General features: G+C 40.9%; 1 protein-coding gene across 1 annotated transcript in view; it reads right to left on the bottom strand.

Moving 5' to 3' along the window:
* KNDC1 (kinase non-catalytic C-lobe domain containing 1) overlaps window positions 1–20,558 on the bottom strand; it is a 523,355-nt gene that overhangs the window by 73,605 nt on the left and 429,192 nt on the right. The window contains exons 26-27 of the mRNA XM_069239773.1: window positions 10,028–10,178; window positions 13–135 (exon numbers count right to left, since the gene is read on the bottom strand). Coding sequence (XP_069095874.1) covers window positions 13–135; window positions 10,028–10,178 — 274 coding nt within the window. The remainder of the gene's footprint in view (window positions 1–12; window positions 136–10,027; window positions 10,179–20,558) is intronic.

Here is a 20,558-nt window from a genome sequence, read left to right as displayed (position 1 = left end):
GATATATCTTACAGGTAGTTGGCGCACTATAAGATTGTCTAACCCTCCAAGGATTTGCATAGCTGTGCCAAAATCTCGATGTTCGTAGCAAGATTTTCCAATAAGGAGAAACGTTGAGAGCAAATTCGCCTGCAACTGGAACCATAAATAGTACAACCCAGTAAAGAAAAGGAAAACATGTGATGTGACTGTAAATGCTATGTATACCAAGCTAATGTTTGAACTGGTAAACAATGAAAGGATAAACATATTTATAGGAAGAAAGTTTTATACCATAACAGTATTATGAATACGCATATATGAAACATTTGAGTATTAGTTTTTTATTACAAAAACAACAAAGGTAGTCAACACAAAATGGGAAGGCACATTGTGGGGCAGGATTTTCCTATGCATAAAATAGAGAATATCACTGGATAAAAACCGTGTCTGTTGCCAACAGTTTATATCCAAAGATGGAGACCAAAATAATTATATTTATTCACAGTTCCTTCAGTTTTGAGTCATATTATTCCCAAAGATGTTTGGTAACATGCTTCGCCCAATAAATCCATCTTTCTAGTGTGTGTGTATTCCAGCAGGTTTTGTCAAATTAAGAGTGGATTGAGAGAATTGAAGGGCTTTTATTTCCTTCTAATTATTAGAACATATATGGGTTCTAGGTATGAAAACGAATACACACTGGCCATTATAAATACATAGAATGTAAGATTGTAAAAATTATTCAAACTAATTGAAGCGAAAGTTGCCTTTTGGTTTAATGGCACTTTGCTGAATAAAGATAACAGTCTGCAAAAGTGATGCTCGATACACTAAGGTCCCAATTTTCAAAACGAGCTGGTCGCATGCGGGCCACTACCGTGTGTGTCCAGCCACTCAAATTCATATGTATTCATCCATTTGTTAGCAGTTTTGTATAGAACGGACCGCTGAGTGACAGAGAGCTTTACATGGGAACAAGTTACAAGAGCAATAGGGGTATATAACCGTTACAAATGGTGAACAAAATAAGGACTTGTAACAAAGTACCATCATTATGTGACTAGAAGGAAAAACAAAATAACATTAAACATAGCAATAACCAAACACTATCTAAATATAGCTGTATACAAGCATTATTTACAGGAGTTTCCTGCAGTGGGGACAGAAGCAATGTGTGAATTTAGTGACTGCAGCCCCTGCAGAGGAGAAAACAATTTTCTTTAAAGGTTGCATAGAAAGATAGTGTCCTCATTGTTAATATGATGGAGTTTCAAACCTTGGGTACACTCTCAGAGACCGGTTTTTAGTGTTTTGTCATCTTGAATGATGAAACTCCCAAGAGAACAGTGTCAAAGCTCCAAAAAGGGGTACTGGCTGCTTGAGATTAACCTTTTTTTGGCACAATAATGCTATATTATCTGTATTTGTAAAGCACACTAATCTCTGGCACTGAGCAGGTTGTGTTATTGAAAGAGCCAAGTCCTCTGCTACTTGTGGAACTCAAGAAGAGATGAGGAGGATCTGAGGTTCCTGAGGTCATTCCATGCTTTAGGGGAGAGGTGTGAGAAAGGCCAGCCAACTGATTTGTTTTTGTGTATGCAAGGGATGTGTCCCGGTAAGAGTCTAGCAGAGTGGCGGTGTCTGTATGGTTGGTAGGATGAGATGGAGCTGATTAGGTAGATGGGACCTATATTGTGTGTAGTGCCTTGAATCCATGTGTGAGGAGTTTGAACTCAGCACGTTTGTGTATAGGGAGCCAGTGGAGAGGCCTGAAGAGTAGTGTGTTGTGTGCTCTTCATGGGAAATGGAGGATGAGTCTGGTTGCCAAGTTCTGGATGGTTTGTAGTCTTCTGGTGAGTTGCTTGGGGATTCTGGGGTAAAGAGTGCTCCTCCTATTCTAGTTGGCAAGTGTGGCTGGATCTTGTGAGGGTTTTAGGAGCAGAGGCGTGACCAGGTGTGTTTCAAAGCATTCAGGAAGATGGCTGGGTTGATGCAGGCATTGAGGATGGGTGTTAGAGCTTTGCTGATAGGAAGGGGTTCTTTGGTGAAGGATTGGTGGAAGCAGGGGTTTCACGGTGCTATGAAGTTGATGGACTTCATAGTGGTGGCAGACTCATTCATAGTGATGGCAAGATATAAGCTGGAAGTCCATATGTTAAGTGTGATGAGAAGCCAAGTCGAGAGGGAGATGGGGTAAGGTTGAGCGTTGAATTTGTAGTAGATATAACTGATCTTCTCACAAACAATTCTGAGAGTTTGTTGCAGATGTCTGGAAGTGGCGTATGTTGTGGAGGCAACTAAAGGTAAGGTGAAGTCTTTTATGGTGGTGAATATTTTCTTGCTGCTGGTTTTGATGCGGTCTGCAAATGATATGGCCCATGTGCTCCTGATCTGTTGGTGATAGTGTCTCAGGGCATATTTGAAAATGTCTTTGTCAATGGCATCTTGGCTCATTCTCCCTTTATGCTTCAGTCGCTTGCAGTGAAGTTTCATCAGTCTGAGTTATTTTGTGTGCCAGCTGCCTTGCTGTATTGCTCTTGTCATTGCATTGAGCTTGAGTGAAGCCAGGGTGTCAGTGCATAAGGTGATCCAGCTGTTGAAGTTTTGGATATCTTCGTGCAGTTTGCCACTGGTATTGGGCTGGTGCAAATAACAAGTGAAATTTCAGTCCTCCTCTGTGATGTTTTTCCAGCTGAGGCAGGTAGGTCCAGGTGTGGTAGATCTAAGGCATTGTAGACAGGTATGTGAAAAAAGATGAAGGTGTGGTCTGTCCAGCAGATTAGTGATGGCTTGTTGATAGTGATGTTGTTGAAGGAGGTGTACATCGGGTCCAGGAGGTTTCCAGCTGTATGAGTTGGCACTCTGATGTGATGGGTAAGGCTGAGTTTTCAGTCAAGTTTAGGTTGGTGCAGTCTTCCAGGTAGAAGTTGAGATCTCTGAGGAAGATAAAGGTGCTAGAGTTGTGATGATGGGTGCAACAAAGTTTGTGATGTTGCTGCCAAGTGTTCTGTGCAGGTGGAAGCTTGCTGTGATGTGTAGTTTGAACATGAGGTGTTCTATGTAGTCAGTGGATATGTCTGTGGTACAGCTGATGGTGCCCTTGAATATAATTGTGATTTTCCTCTGGGCTTATGCTGCCAGTTTTGCTTTGTGATTGTGGAGCTAGAAGGGAAGGCTGTAATAATGTCCAGTGTGGAGGATGTGTTCCGCCTTGTTTCCAGGAGGAACAGAAGGTCTATTGCATGGTCTTACAGCAGGTCCCAAAGCTCCTTGGCATGTTTCAAGAGTGAGTGGGTGTTGAGGAGCATGCATGAGTGCGTGGTCCTATGTGGGTAGTGTTTGATCCATCTGAGTGTGCAATGGAAGGTACTGAGTTCTGTCTAGACTCGGTTTGGGAGAGGTGAGTTTGGGAGTGTATAGGAGGCACAGGAGAAGACTCCCTGGGTGGAGTGTGGTACAGTGAGGCAGAAGAGTAGCATGCATAGGCTGATGTTGAAGGGTAGGAGGGTTGTGGTGGGTAGTAGAGGGTGGGAGTAGGATCAGAGTTCTTGGCAACGGGGACCACTAGAAGTCTTAACAAAATGAAAATACCTATTTTAATACAAGCTAGTTTGTAGATACCTCTTACCTCAATGAGGAGTCATTTCAGTGTCTCCGGGACTGAGAAGCTGTGATTACACTTTCTTCTAGAAAAGTAGCCAGTCAAGCAACCAATGTGTACAGGCACTTTGTGAACACTTAGATGTAGATGTGCAGTTCCTAGGTGGGAGTTTCTGTAGTTCATCAGTGATACCATGAGCACTGAATCACTCATTTTGAATAATCGACTGGAATAAAAGGCTTTCCTATTAACTGTCTGAACACATCATACATCCCTTTGGCTAATGGGCTAATATGTGATTGAAGGGTTAAATTATTGTCCTTTGAAGAAGCTAGGAGATTTAGCCTGTCCTACAGTGAAAGGGTAGCTGTTTACCACAAAAAGCGATAAGGCAGGCTTCACGGGGATGGAGCGGTCTGAAGGAGAGATCAGGAGGATTTCTGTTTCAAGCAGATTTAGCTTCAGGTGCATTAGAGACATACCCAACTGGATATCATCAAGAACGTGGGCAATGAATTCCTTGTCTTAAGAAAATGTCACATAAAATTAGATATCATCTGCTTAACAATGGAATGGGACATTTGCATGATGTACACAGGCTCATTTGGTGATGCTAGCAGCCTAGCTGCCTTCCACCCATGAAAGACATGTGAGCATAGGCTAGCATTGCAACCTTAAAGGACTATTATATGCATTTTATGCCCATAACAAAAGTGGAGAAAAGTCATTGCCTTGATCACCCCCATTTTTTTAATGCTGCTGGTGGTTACAGACTCTGAAAGTGCCCTAGACTTTGCTAACCAGGCCCAGGGGGAGGGTTCTGTCCTCTAACGGGATATGATCATTGTTATAATTCTAATTGTCTCTACACACAACAGAAGGGGAGAGATGTACTTCTCCTTTTCCATCCTCGCTTACTTAAATTAACCATACACAAATAAAAATAGTAAAAGGAGGAAATATGATACTCATCTGACTTTTAGAGTACCATACATTGGAATAACGCAAGGTTCTTAAAAATTGCCTTCACCCACTCATTGTGTCATGCTTCATCACTGGGCTTGCTACAACATCCCACACTAGCCAATGTCAGGAGTGGAGCAAAAGGAATTGGGGGAAAGACAATACAAAACACATATGTAGTTATTTACTCTGCAGGACAAACAAATAAATATGCCTAAAACTATCCCATGGAAGTCCTATACAATTTTTACTCATGGGTTTCCTGGTTAGGATTAAAAAGATCGACCACGGTGATGAACTGGGGATATTAGTACCCCTTCATCCCTGCTATCTGCTCTCTTGCTGACATGTTTCAGCCACTCATCATCGCCCTGGTGGGTTGTTTGGCCTTCCTCAGGTTTTGAGATACCACCTTATGTACAACCCGTACATATAATCTTAGTCTAGAGCATCGGGATGTCATAACCTTACATGTCACTTGAAAGTAACCACACACAGAATGCCACGTTTTCCTCTGATTTCTCTGAAAATGAAGTGTGAGTTGGGGCACCTTCCTGTAGTCACACAGTCTTCAAGGGACTGATGCCACCGCTCACCACAAAAGGACCCTTGCATTATCCCCAGGTATGGCACTCCAAAAGTTATATGAGTATCATATTTCCCCATTTTCCTATTTTTGTGTTGTATAATTCTAATTGGCCAGTGGACTTAAGGTATTTAAGTGTGCTCTGCTGTGGTGTCTAGTGTCATTTTAAAGCCAGGCCTGCATTGCAGGCTGGTTTTAAAATAAAACTGTGTCCAAATTTGATATTTGAATTAAAAGTTCTTCCAAAGTCCATAACATTTTATTTATACTTATGTCACCCCTAAGGTCTACCGTAGGTGCCCCAGGGGAGGGTGCATTGTCATAATAGCAGGGACTATATAAAATATATTTTATATGCCCTGGTAAGGAAAAACAGCCAAAGTTGTTTTCCCTATTGTAGTGCTGCTAGTCCCACAGGCTAAATTGGGAAGTCTTTATTAAACTTTAATAAAGTCTATCTTCACTTGGGAACTAGCTAGCAATATAATTCAAAGTATCAAAATCTTAGTTGCAATACATCCAACTGCTCACCAAGGTCAGATTTGTTATAACTATTACAGAAAAGCAGGTCTATAACTTACTATCCTGAAATTACCCTAAAGCAGCCTTGTAGCATCCTCTTGTGATTGGTCAACCTTTTTCAGCTTGAGTCAAGCTGCTCCCTGAGTAGGTGTGAAGAGGTCAATACAGCCAACAATACAGTCTTGTGGTGGGAGGTGATTTGCTTGCTGGAGAAGGCAGGGAAAGAAAGGAGGTTGGGAGATAAGCTGGACTTCAAAGGCAGAAGAACATATTTTAGAGGCCCCAGCCCAGTCCTCACTTTCTTGATCCTCCAACAGATGCCCCCCTCAATTAGATCCGAAAATGGACTGGTAGGGGAATGTAGTGAACTGTTACTCACACCTTTGGGCTGATTTACACAAACACCAAGGGGAGATTTCCTCCACTTAGATTTTAGGAGAACAGTGCATTCTGGGTCAGAAATATGCCACATTTCGCAGGAAGTGGTCATAGCAAAGGGAGGTGACTTTAACCCTATTGGTTGGGGTCCCGCAACCCCAACGCATTAGCCCAGAATGGAGAATAACAATGGGAGAGCCACAGGAGCTCCCCAGAGCTCTGCTTAGAGCTAAAGAAGAAGATCTTCCCTGCTGGACCCTTAAACATAATCACAAAAAGCTTGCACTCAAACAAAAAAAACTGCTCTTGCTACACTTGCAAGCCTCCACAAAGAAAGGACTGTGCCTGACTCAAAGGAAAAGGAGCAGACACCGTGATCAGCAACAGGTAGAAAAGCTCCTGGCAGAGCCCAACTTGACCTGGAGAGGGATGACCCTCCTCACGTCTATGCCGAGGATCTGACACCTGTATTTTCATCCAGCTGCAATGGACTACTATCATCAACTCGAACTTTAGAAACAAGAAGCCCTATGACCCGCTGATGACCCCGTCATCAAGAGCAAAACCCAAGTAAAAATACCAAGGGCCTCATTTAAAAGGCCTTTGCGCCACCACTGCGTCATTTTTTCTGATGCAGCGGTGGCGCTAAGCATTGCTTTACACTGCTCCATATTTACAAAATGACGCATGCGTCAGTTTGTAAAACTTTGCGTCATAATATACATGAGTGTGTATAATGCATTCAAGGTAGGCATTCCTGGGCAAAAAGCAACGCAGAACGGACGCAGTGAAATTTACAGCATTTCACTGCGTCATACTGTGACTTCATTGCATCAAAAATATAACACCTGCTCAGAGCAGGTATTAAACTGATGCAGGGCTTTTTTCCTATGGCAGCCTTCCATGCATTGCTGGAGTAGCGTAGAGTGCTAGTCCAGCAATGCATCAGTTTAGCTCCATAAATACATCAGAATTTCTGGCCCATCTGTGGAAACGTGCGCAATGTAGCTCTGTATAGTAAATACAGCACATCCATGGCATCATTAGGGAATCGTTGGGCAGGTCATGAAACCTGACTCATCGGGCCTATGCATCAGATTCTTGTAAATGAGGGCCCATATTTGATGGTAGACTTTTAACTGCGACTTTTAACGGTCATCCCATCCTACCCAAGCTCCATTGCTGTCAGTCTAAATCTTTGACTTTGTCCCAGTCCAGCATGACCATTAGTTGTGTGTGGTGCTATAAGCTGTTTGGCATTAGAGTGCACACTTTATTTAATCTTTAAAAATTAATATCTCCGGTTCCCTACATTGGATTTTTGTCATTTAGTTGTTCTGTAAAGAAAAAAAATTCTCTATTTTTTAAAAAATGGTGTTGGATTTTGTATTGTGTTGTGTCTGTTACTTATATGCTGTTTTGGTGATATTATGGGACAGGTTTAAGAGCCCCTAGCGCCACCTTAGCAACACCATAGCATCATTTATTTTTCTCGCTAAGGTGGCACTAAAGTGGCATTATCCCTGCACCATATTTACAAAGTGATGCAATGCATGCACTGCGCCACTTTGGAAACCCTTGTGCCACATTATGCCTGTGCCAGGCATAATGTATGCCAGGGGCGCATTCCCCCGTTACGGGGGCCAAAAAAATGGCGCATGGAAATCTAATATGTAGATTTACTTGCACCATTCTTTTCAGTACTTTTAACGCCTGCTTAAAGCAGCCGTTAAAAGGGGGCATAACATTATTAATAATGGGCCACTATGTACTCCGCAGGAGTAGCGCCAAAATTTTGGCACTACTCCTGCACAGTACATCAATTGCATAAAACAATGATGCTTTTGACCCCGACCCTGTGCCATGGTGTGTCATATTTTACACATGGTGGTGGTAAGGGGGTACTAAGGGCTGCAAGAAAAGTGGAGCCGTACTAGGTAAATAAACTTTGCTGCAGGGGTTATTGTGAGATCCCTGATCAGGGAATAGTAGAAGTTGATACAAGCACCTTTGGCTGAGCAGCACATAATAAGGTACGCTAAGTGAAAATTGTGGAAAAGTTTATATGGAAAGAATAAGCACAGTAAATATATTCTTAGGAAAGTGTGAGTATTTTCTTATGGTATTTTCAGAAGAACTCACTAAAAACAGCTTCAATGAGTCTCACAGAAATGTTAACTCCCTAGACCTGATTTCCTGAGCAGCTACTTTGAGTGTTTAATTCTTTAAAATACTGTTTCTGATTGCTCCCCATCAATGTTTTGGGCCAAATTCTTCATACCTAGGAACAGCATATGTTCTGCAGATAGACCACAGACAGATTCATATACTGCTTTTGATCACATAAATTGTTTAGAAAACCTGCATCTCAAGAAATATGCAAGATGCGGCCAGATATCGTCAGGGGACAAGACAAGACAAGACATCAGTGGCAATAATTGTACTGCAAACGCCACACTTACTGAGAAACTTACAATATACAAATGGAAGCATGCTACAGTCTTACCCCTTTTATTCTAACCCTAATTAAGCCAATAGTTTATTGCTCTATATTTACTTTTTGTTACCAAAGTGTAACATACTATCTGTAAAATACTGCAGAATAATGCCTCTGTTCTCTAAAACACTCATACCAGATTCAATTACTTGAACATGATTACTGTCAAGTGAAAATACGTTGATCTTGCTGACCTTTTAATCTCTACAAATTGTTTTTGCCCTATTGGGATTACATTACATAGTAAAAGTCATCATTTGATTCACAAAAAATAGACCTACATGCCTTGAATGCATGTTAGAGGGCTGTTATAGCATTCAAGGCTGCATTAAGATGTATCCTAATGAAATACTGAGTACTGATTGTACAATCTTTGACAATCTTTAAAAAAATAAACTCAGATGAACAGTACTTTTGAAGCTACACACTTGTTTTACCACCAACCTGATAAATACCTTGAACGTATACCTAAGTTTGAATCAATTTGCACAGCTAAACCATTATCACCTGAGGGAGGAAAATTCAGAATTACCCACATTGGAACGTTGGGTAAACGAAATTAAAGAGACCATTGGTGCTTAATTTGAGCCGGTGAAATCTGATGCTTGGCATCAAAGCACAGAACTTAATTGTCAAGACCGTCACTTATGAGAGTGTGCCACATGGTGGTGATGTTTGTCTAAGTTAGAGATAAACACAACAACAGTTGTTTATTAATTCAATTTATATTAAAACTGACATATCTTGTGCTAAAGTCATTCTAATAGCATAGGGGGCCTGGAATAGTCTGAAGTGTCTCACTTGTGGGGTGCAATAGTATGTAGTTGTGTTGATTGTGTAATTGGTGGTGCTAGCAGGGGTTAATGGATAGTAAACGCTGCAGTGGCCTCCTGACCAGGGCCCTGTCACTTACGTTTTATTACAAATTAAGCACTGCATCACAGACAATACAAATACATTCCTAAATATTATGCAAAGGCAAAAAAGGGCGACAAGAGGTGATATTTACACACTGTCTGTAAATGTCTATTGTTAAAATTGTCACAGCAGAAACTCACTTACATAAATGGCCAAGCATTAGGAACTCACTCGCTATTTATTACTGGACCTTCAAAACTTTTATCAATAAAATAGATTTGTATGTACATTCACAGCTCAAAACATAATCCAATAAGCACAATGCCCATTCCAGGAATTCCCCAAACAAAATGATAATAATAATAATATTAATAATAATAATAATACTAATAATAATAATAATACATTGAATAATAGTGTTGTTAGCATTATCATTAATAATATTCACAATCAATTACTCCATTTTATTATTCGTATTCTATTTTTTATTTGAATTATTATTCCACTCATAATTAATAGTGTTACTACTAATACTAATGATATTGAGAAGAGAAAGTAGAAAGATTGGTAAGAACTGTTGATAACTATAATATTATAATAAAGACACTGACAAAGTAATAAAATGTAACTGAATACAAACCTTGAGATTGTGACTTGACACGATTTCAGCAGCCACCCATGCGCTAACATTCTCTACAAACCTTAAAACATGGACAAGGTACTTGTTTTGTATACAGTTTGGCTGAAAGAGGCTGCAGCCATCAACCGTTAGTGACTCAGTGAGGAACGACCTGCAAAACATAAATTAAACTGACCTCACGACTGTGCATAAAACACAATACAAAGGTATATTTAGCAGCAGCAGCCAGTTGGTTCAGGAACCTTCCACAGCTACAGAGAGATGTTTAACATATACTTCTTGAAATACTGAAATAAATAACCATTATTTTCTATAATTTTATAGAATTATTGGCAGACATTAACTAACTGCTGAGAAGCCTCCTCGCATCGATAATATACAGAAATATTGGCTCCAGCATGTTAGAAAAACACCCCATTTGGTTACAGAAAGCACAAGAGCCTTATTTAAAAGTTTTTGATCTGGAAGCATCCATACTAAACACATTTTAAGCTATACAATATTATAATGCGAAGGAAGCAACAATGTTCTTTTAGATCTAAAATGGGCATTGAGGTGTAATTTAGGATGCTATGTGATCATATATACAAACACATTCACAGTTTACAAATTATAAGAACCAATTTCACCTAACCACTTGAATGAAAATTCCAAGCTAAATAGTACCTACCATTTGGTATCTTGCCTGCCGAAATATAAATCATTCCTTTGGTTCTTGCTGTTTCTCCATGAGGATCATATAGATCATTTTTCTCTTTACCCCTTTCCCATTTTCTTTTACTCAGTTTTTTAACAGTTTTTTAAAATGCTGTCTGGTGAGATATCTCTTGAAGCACCTTCCCTTCTTTTTGCTACTTTTCCCCCTTCCTGCCTCCTCCTCCTTTCTCACTCCTATCTTATTTTTGCATTGTCTTAGGGATAGACAAAACCCTAAACATGCATTCACCCATTTTTTAAGTTTCTCACCCTGGCTCCTTCTACCATTGTCACCTCAAATCTCAGCTGCAATCCTCAAAAGTTTTCAGCATTTTTTTGTAATTCCCTTTTTTCTAAAACAAAATTATTCATACATCCTAAGTTTTTATTTTACTAGGAACTGTAGGACTAGATATGCTTTGTGATTATTATATCTATATCCCCTAACCAAAATTCGATATGGGTCATCAACTATTGCTTTTGCCTAAAAACAGTTTTTTATTATTTTTAACATCTGCTCATATTTTGTTTTTTTCTAGATCAAACTGTATTTCTTTTAATATAATTAAGGGTTTCTATTTTTTATTTTCAATGAATTAACATGCTATAGTGATGAAGTGCTGCCAACAATTTGGAGATTTTAATATCTTCATTGAGAATGGTATCTGAAAATGGTTGTTGCAATAAGGTTCCGCCCATTATATACTCCCAGATTTTGTTTTCCTTTTTGGATCACCCGGTTTTGTACTTTTTAAGGTGGGTGAGTCTCACTACATGTGTCTCACCTTTGGTAATCATATGGCAAATGGAATGGACTGCATGTGTATACCACCAGTATGCTACACAACAAGAGTAAGGGGCCACTTGGCTGGTTACATGTGAACACATGTACAGACAAGTGAGCGGGCTGCTACTGAGGGACTACTGTTGTGTGCAGATTGGTAAATGCACACAGGTAACCTGGCGCAAAGGGCACTCTGCAGGTTTAGATATTGACCTTGGGTAGTCCTTATAATGTTAGTGTACACTAATGCGGAAAGTGAATATGACTTACTGTTTTGTCTGTAGTGACACTTTTTTATACACATAGGGGTAATACTGCCCTAGAGTGTAGTTTTACTTCCCTTTGGCCAACAAAGTCCAGAGACGTATCAAAATAAGGTGTAACCTGTGTGAGAAAATCACATTTTAGAGTACCTAGATATCTATACAACTTATGAGTCATCCAGAATTGTCATATTTCTCTGTCTCAGCTCAGGATTATATTGTCACCTTGCTTTACCAAGTTAGTTACATTTCTCTCCAGCAGCAGAAACAAAGGACTTCCCACACAAAGATAACAATTAACAATGTTTCACTCAGCTCCTGAAGAGGAAAGGGGAGGAGATGAAGGCTCTGCATCAATCAATCAGCTGTCACAGTGGGCTAGGGATGGGCCAGCCAAGCCAAACTAAACAAAGGAGAGAGACCAGACTTCTGGAGCCAACACAGGAGAGCCTGCTCCCCTTTGAAGATTGGGTGACAAAGGCCCTGGCAGTGAAGTCATCAAAGGGTGGAGCTGAGGCCCCAGAGGAGATGTGACTAATGTCTCCTAGATGACACCATCTTGAACTGTCCCAGCATGCTATGCAGGGGGTTAGGACAGGGGTGGAGAGGTGACATGGCTTCCCAGGATTGCCTAGTGGTGCCTGGCTTCTGGAACCTTCAACTCCATTGTAAAAACTGTTGTAGAGGGGGAAGATGCTCCCTTGATTGGTGTTTTGCTGCTTTGTTCCGCTAGACTACGGGGCAGCCATGGAGAACTGGAAAGAGGAATCTCCTAATGCCATCAAAGGACTAAGGACTCTGCCCCAACTGATCTCAAGACCAGTGAGTCACCCCAAGGGCCAGTGAGACTGGCCCCCTTGCACACCCTGAGGACCAGTTGGGGAGAAATCCCTGGACTTCTGTCCCCAGAGGCAATGACTAGGTGCAAGGCTGATGCAGTGAGTCAGGAGAACCAACTCCCTTCAGGTCACACTGCTTTGGAGGTGAGAAGGTCTGCTGAAGGCAGGGAAGGAGAAGTTGCCAGTTCTCTTGGCTTCCTGGGACCCAGCAGAGCAGTGAGGGGTGGGCTCCCTTGGCTGACCAAAACATTTGGAGGCATAGGGGTGCCTAGGTGGGACTGGGCACCTACAAATAAAAATAAAAAGCATTGCTGTATGGAAAAAAGGAAGCTACTCTCCCCGGCACAATGGGGAAGCTGCTCATCTCATATTCACTGCTACAGGCTGGAGTACCCCATAATGGCACGCAGAGCTTCTGGATTTTCATATTTTCTCCGCTCCTGGTGGCCCCAACATCAAAAAGAAGGCACGGGGAGGGGAATGGCTGCAGGAGTGCAGCAGCTCCCCCTCGCTAAAAAGTTTTGCAGGGTCATACAATCCTGGACCTTTCAGGATTTTCTTAATATTTCAAAGCACTCCGAAGGCTGGTGCTTCTCCTCTCCACCTAGGAGTGCAGCGCCCTATAGGGGCTTGTTCTTTGGCTACAATTATTGTAGCCTAAATATGTCTAAAGTAAGGCACATGTTGTACCGCACACTCTAGGGGCTAAATCTATGGTTGCATTGTATGTGATATCACAGTGATGCCCTGTAGAGGCTGTTTTTATGATTTCATTCTATGTGGACTAAAATATACACCAAGCACACAGACACATGTTTTGCTCATTTTAAAATGCTATACTGACATTTTCCTGACAGATACTATTGAGCAATGTGAATATGCTTTATTAACAGTAATAAGTGCATTTTTACATGATTATATTTGATGTTTGCATTGCATACAAAATTATATATTTAACATGTGGTTTGTTGATTTTGAATCTTTGTCCAAGCCAATTTATATGATATGATATTTACGCTTGGTATAGCACAAGACTCACTCCTGAAGGATTATCGTGACACTTAGGCTATTCACAAACTTTAGAACATACACATTTTACCAACTTTTTAAATTTCATTAGATTAGAGCAGAGAAAGATATGAAAAGGAAGTTTCTTCCCATGAAAAGGGGCTAAGTATGAAAAGGATCTGCCACCAAATCCGAAGGTGCTTAAACATGGAACCTGATGAGGGGCTTTATTTTGAACAGTCTGGTGGGCAGATACAGGTAGGGTCTAGAATGAAGATAAACAAGAAGGGCCTTTGTCTAATGCCTTATGCATCAGGCAGCATAGCTTAAAGATTACCTGTTTTCTGACAAGAAGCCAATGCATGTTTTTTATAGGATAGAGGCAGAAAAAGACTGTGTGGGAAGATTATAAATTAGCCATGCAGCCTTTGTTCTGCACAACTTAGAGTTTAGCCAGTAGGGTGTCATTAGCTGCTAATAACAGTAAAATCCCAGTGTCCAAGTGACTGGTCATACGTGCCTAGACTTGGGTTTTCCTACATGTGGAAGGAAGTCAAGGAAAATCTTTTTTAAGAGCTGCATTGTGGCAAAGCAGATGACACAGGTTGTGTTGACTTGATCTTTCATAGATAGCATTTGGTCAATTTTTATGCCAAGATTTTTCACCACTTGTTTATGGAAAGTGGATGGACCAAGTTCTGTATGCCACCAGTCAGCTGACCAAATTGCCTGTACTTTGCTAAATAGCACTATCTCAGTGCTCTCGCAGTTTAATTGGAGACAGTTGTTGGTCATCCAATCAGCGATTTCCCTCATGAAACTCGAAAACTGAACTTTCAATTTTCTGGATCTGGCCTGAAAGAAATGAGAAGTTGGGTATCATCAGCATATGATATGATCTCAAAACCACATGATCTCACAAATTGTTCCAGATGAGCTACATAGATGTTAAATAGTTTTGGGCTCAGGCAAAAACCCTGTGGGACTCTTTTGTTGATAGGCATCTTTTGCAATTTGAAGGAGCCAAGACAGATAGTTTGGGCTTGATTGTCAAGTTAGTCCTTGAGCCAATGTAGCACTCTGTTGTATATTCTTGCCTCATGTCAGATTAAGACTGAGTGAGAGAGTGAATCAAAGGCTGCGGGTAAGTCCTGTAATACCAACATGACTGGTGTTCCTGCATCTGGTGATAGTCTGAAGGTATCAGTGACTGCAACTAATGTAGTCTCAGAACTGTGCAGCACTCTGAATACCTATTGTGAGGGGTCTAAGATCCTATGTTTTTCCGGAAAGATTGCCAGCTGTTTAATTGATATAGCTTTCTAGAGTTTTTCCAAGCAGAGGTAGAAGGGAGATCAGTTGGTAGTTGGAAAGGACTTCAGGATTTACAGGGGGCTTTTTGTGGATAAGGAATACTTGTTCACACTTCCACTCAGCTGGCAGTTTAGCTGAGGCTAGGGTATGATTGAAAAGCCTCATTACTTGTAATGAGATTGGCTCGGCTGGCCGTTATCCTAGGGCGGCAAAGATCTTGAGGAGAGCCTGATTTGGCCAGAGGTAGCATCATCTATACCTGCTCCAAGGAGCATTGCTCGAATTTATCCAAAGCAGTGGCAGTGTTTGGGGAGGCTGGCTCAAAACAGGTTCTGTCTTTGGTAATTCTAGACTGGTTGAGAATTTCTTAGAGTTTATGTTATTTTTTTCTTAGAATAATTAGCTAAAGAATCGCATAATTTTCCAGAAGCCAGAGTAGTGAGAGTGCAGGCATGTGGTTTTACAAAGCTGTGTAGAGCTTTGTACAGTCTCTTTGTTGAATTCCTAGCTTGATCAATTGTAGAAGTAATGTAAAGTTTCTCACCCACTTAGACAACCCTTATATTTTTGTATGACCCTTTAGGAGATCAAAGGTGATTATGCAACAACATGTATGGTATTTTCCAACCGTCTAATGAATTATTTGTAAATTATGATACAGTATATAGCAGTGTGTGGGTAATATTTGACTTTTCCTTTTTCTAAAGAAAATGTACTGAGTGAACAATCATGTATTTAGTGTTAATACTGAGTGCCAGCGGATTGTGATTACTAGCCCACATCACCTCCCCTCACTAGTCCTTGGACTGCTTTGCCTTTGTTACCCCGAGAGAGTCAAGCACTGCAATGCGGTGCTTAGTTCCCAAAAAGGAGACATTGTGAACCAATTACTTGTGCAGGCAACACAACTAATGGAACCATTTCCTACAATTGTATTTTCATAAGGTGCCTTACCATGTCTGTAGTGCATTACAAACTAACACTTTTAAAAGAAAGTCAAAACCCTTATGCTGCTTTTTCTACATTAAAGTTCCCCTCCTCCTGATCAGCCCACATTTATAAATTGTTCATATAAGATGATTCACACTTCAATCAAGATGCAGAGATGTGGAGCTCAAGAATGAACGAGAGAGACGTATGTGGTGGAGACAATAATTTATAAGTAAATGTAAGGTGAGACCTGGGGAAAGCAAACAATTTTCCCATGGCCAGGCTTGTACAAAACTCAACAGAAGAGAAGCTACCCAGAGAATCAGTGTGAGTGACCACAAACAAGGAGCTACTAATTTCCCTGGGCATACCTCTAGATGGACACATGGGCCCTCCATAAGGGAAAAGAGGTTTCTCCAGCTTGGATTGTAGCAGTAATGTGCACTGTGGGACTGTTTGCAGTAGGGCAAATAGGAACTTCTGAAAAGGTAGGTAGGGTTGTCCCTGTAAACGTATACCCCATTGGTTATGAAAGAGCCAGGATACACCCCACTAACTAGCTAGTGCCAACCATAAATGTGACAACACATGGCACTCTCTCCAGAACACTTTCCAGAGGAACAGAAGAAAGACTACACCTGCTACTTAAGGACCTGTGAGGAGATTGGAAGGGGTGTATCAGTTCCCACTTGTACCCATGTCACAAAAGTGGAATCTAAAGGTCAGTTGGTTACCCTCCTGGTTAGCCACCAGGACACATGCTGCAAGAAGCCTTTTCTCTGAAGAGCCCACCTGACCTGTTACAAATGGAACTGCACTGAACCCTGCTGACGGTTTCTGCTGGGACCCTTGGATATGTCTAACTGGGCTTTTCCTATAATCCCCGAAAGGCTGAAGGACTATGAAAAATTCTGGCTTCTATTCACCAGAGAACAAGCACCAATCAGCTGAGGCAATGCTTTACCAAGGAGCAATTTTGTTTGGCCTAAAAAATAGGTTTGTCCAACTTGGAGCCTCTCCGTCACAGCAAATCCATTTCGGTGGGCCCTCCATGAGAAGGTATACAGCCTCACGGAATTCATTGTTGGATACAGCCTGCAGCCTGTTCCTGCTGGAGGATTCTGAGGCCCAAAAAAGATACAAAGTAGCAAACTTGACTGGGCAAAGGGGAAAAAAGTATCTGGCCAACTCGAGGACTTCCTTGGCTACAAACTTTTGACTGTTCCCTGCTGGTAGCATTTCCATCCAAAACAATGCCTTCAGCGGGACCTCATCCAAAAGCTATCCAGTTTCTAAAGGACTTTCATAGAAACCCTATGTAACCTTGCCTCACTGATGGATTTTGATTTCCATATCAGAGACCACGGGCCTGATTTAGAACTTAGCGTAGGGGAATACTCCATCACAAATGTGACAGATATCTTGTCTGCTGTATTACGATCCCATCATATCCCATGGGGGTCATAATACAGTAGATGGGATATCTGTCACTTTTGTGATCAAGTATTCCATCCACCAATTTCTAAATCATTCCCTAAGTCCTAAGGTAAAATCTTTGAACACAATAAATTTGCTTGGTGTATCTGACCCGTGCTCCATTGCAGTCAGCCTGAAAATGCGTCAAGGTTTCAGCCACCAGTGAAAAGTGGCTACTGGTTGCTGCTTTATTGTAATTGTATTGTAATAGTATTTATATAGCGCTTACTACCCCTGACGAGGCGTCAAAGCGCTTTTCGGTGAGTAGCATGCTACTCTGGAACCCAACAAGAATTTGTGATGGATTAGTATCGGAAAATATGAGTACAGTTTTAGTATTATTATGAGTTAATTTGAGCCGCTGGTATGAGAGTTTGTTAGTAAGATTGACTGGAGTAATGGAGGGGTGGAGGAGGAAAGAAATCCAGAAGTGTTAATTGGTGAGTATATCCCTCATTTACTCATCCCAAAGGCTTGGGATGAGTAAAGGGAGATGGAGGAGGGAAGAGTCTGTGGAAGGGTTAGGGAGATCATAGTAGCAGGGTGAGATAAATGAGGGCAAATTTAGTAGGGTTGTTTGGGAGGTCATGGTAGTAGAGTGAGGTTTGGTGAGTTAGATGTGGAAGCGGAAGGAAGAGCTTAGGCAGAGTTATTTAGGAGATGAAAGTAGTGGAATGGATTTGGGATGAGTCAGGGTGGGAATGGAGGATAGATTGATAGAGACATGACATATGATGATGGGTAGATAAGTGTAATAAGATGAGAGCAGGGATTCATAGATATCTAGTATAACAAACCACCCAGGAGCCATGCAATGACCCACAAACATACCAAGCACAGAACAACATACACACATACATACATATATATATATATATATATACACACACACACACACACACACACACACACACACATACACACATGGATACACACACATATATATATATATATATATACATACAATACATAAATAGAACCATGAGGAAATATACTTAGTCAAACAGGTTTAAAGAGTGTGTGTGTATTTTATTGTTATGACATAGTAGCAATACATATTTTCTAAAGAACTATACATAACTAGAAATATACACATAATCAGAAAAAATATTTATCAACAGAGGTATATGCAGTCCATAGTTGTTTGAATATGGTGGTTATGAAGGAAAGAACCAACTCTTGAGTAGTTTTCTGAAGACAAGAAAATTATCTGTGGCTCTTATAGTTGGGGGTAATGAATTCCATAGTTTGGCTGCTTGAACTGAGAAGGATGTACCACCTATAGTCTTTTTCTTGTATGGTGGTGTTCTAAGGCGGGGTGCCAATCTTGAGCGGTGGTTTCTTTGTTGGATGTATTTTGTTATTTTGTTTCTGATAAAAAGTGGTTCTGTTCCATGTATAGCTTTGTGGGTGATACAAAGCAGCTTGAAAGTGCATCTTCTGGCAACGGGTAACCAGTGTAGTGCTCTCAAGGCAGGGGAGATGTGGGCTTGCGGCTTTACATGTAATAGTAGACTGTCTGCGGAGTTCTGAATACGTTGTAGTTTTTTCATAATAGATAGAGATGATCCATGGTAGAGGCGATTGGCATAATCCAGTTTGGATAGTACAAGCAAGATAGTAGCTTGCACCTTGTGTGGAAAACCAAGGTGGGTGAAGATGCGTCGTAGAGTCTTCAAGGTGATAAAGCTTGTTCGTGCTAATTTGTACACTTGGGCATTCATAGTTAACTTGGAATCCATGGTAATTGCAAGGTTTTTAACTTCCTTGGATAATTGAGGAGGTGGTCTGAGATAGTCAGGCCAGACGCACAGAGGGTCATAACTTTTCCAGTCACCACATATGAGTATCTCTGTTTTGGAGGTATTTAGTTTGAGATGGCTCCAGGTCATCCACTGATCAACGGCTCTGAGGCAACTGAAGATTTCTGAGTTTTCAATGTTTTTGGGGCATTCTAATTTAAGTAGTATTTGTGTGTCATGTGCATAGTTTTAGCATGTGAGATGAAAATCATTGATCAGTTCTGGTAATGCTATCATGTAGATGTTTAAAAGCAAAGTTGAGATGATTGATCCTTGGTGGACCCCTCCTTTTGTGAGGTAGGGTTTGAAGAAGGGGGTGAGTAGATGATATTAGATCTTTTTTGAAGATAGGAAGTAATCCAGTCAAGAGCAGTCCCTTGTATGCCGGCTTCGTGAAGTCTTTGAATTAGGGTGTCATGGTCAACCATATCAAAGGCAGCCAAGAGGTCCAAGAGAAGTAGTGCAGCAACTCCATTGCGGTCGACTGTGTTTTTAAGATCATCCCAGATTGCTATGAGTGCCGATTCAGTGCCTCTTCCTGGGCGGAATCCAGTTTGGAAGTCTGAAAGTATAGAATTGTCTTCAATGAATTGTGACATCTGGCCGAATGCGGCTCTTTCTATCAATTTGCCCAGGAAAGGTCAATTTGTGATTGGTCTGTAGTTGTTGGGGTCCTGCGGGTCTAGGTTTGTTTTCTTTAATTACGGTCGTATGTATGCCTTTTTCAGGTCAACAGGAAAAGTTCCTGTACTTAAAGATTTGTTGATGATTCTTCTTACAGGTGTGGCAGCAGAAGTAGATAAAAGAATGTTCCTGAAGACTTGTGGTGGACAAGGGTCAGAAGGGCAACCGGAAGGCTTGCTTGTTTTGACCAAATCCATAAATTCACCTGGGGATATTTGTTGGAAGAACTGTAGAGGCTGGGTTGGTTTATTCTTAGAGGGTATTTTAGGAAAAGGGTTGGTGCTGATGGGTTTTCTTCTGTTTTAAATAGGAGTCCAATGTGTCTGCCTTGGTTGTGTAGTGAGTTGCCAATTTGTTTGTGAAGTCTTGAGTAGTGGGATGACTTCCTTCCATGTATGTAGGTTTTCGAAATTCATTGAGAATTAAAAAAAATTCCTTGGTTTTAGATTTAGCATTTTGAATTTTGTCTGAGTAGTACCCTTTTTTTAGCTTTTTTGATTGATGATTTGTATATTCAGTTAAGTTTGTGTAGCTGCAATTTGTCTTGACTGTTTTGAGCCAGGTCCGCTGCAACTTTCTGATTTGTTGCTTTATCTTTTTAAGCTTTGTGTTTCTCCAAGGTGTTGGTTTTATTTTGTCGTTTTTAGTTTTTCTGAGTGGTATTAGGATATCAAAAGCTTCCTGTAGCCACTCATAAAGTTTTGGAACAGAATTAATTGTATCTAGATCTGTGTT

Source organism: Pleurodeles waltl, chromosome 6 (assembly GCF_031143425.1).
Source record: "Pleurodeles waltl isolate 20211129_DDA chromosome 6, aPleWal1.hap1.20221129, whole genome shotgun sequence".
Classification (NCBI taxonomy): Eukaryota; Metazoa; Chordata; class Amphibia; order Caudata; family Salamandridae; genus Pleurodeles; species Pleurodeles waltl.
The sequence above is the reverse complement of the archived record's forward strand: the minus strand, read 5'-3'. Positions and strand labels throughout refer to the sequence as shown.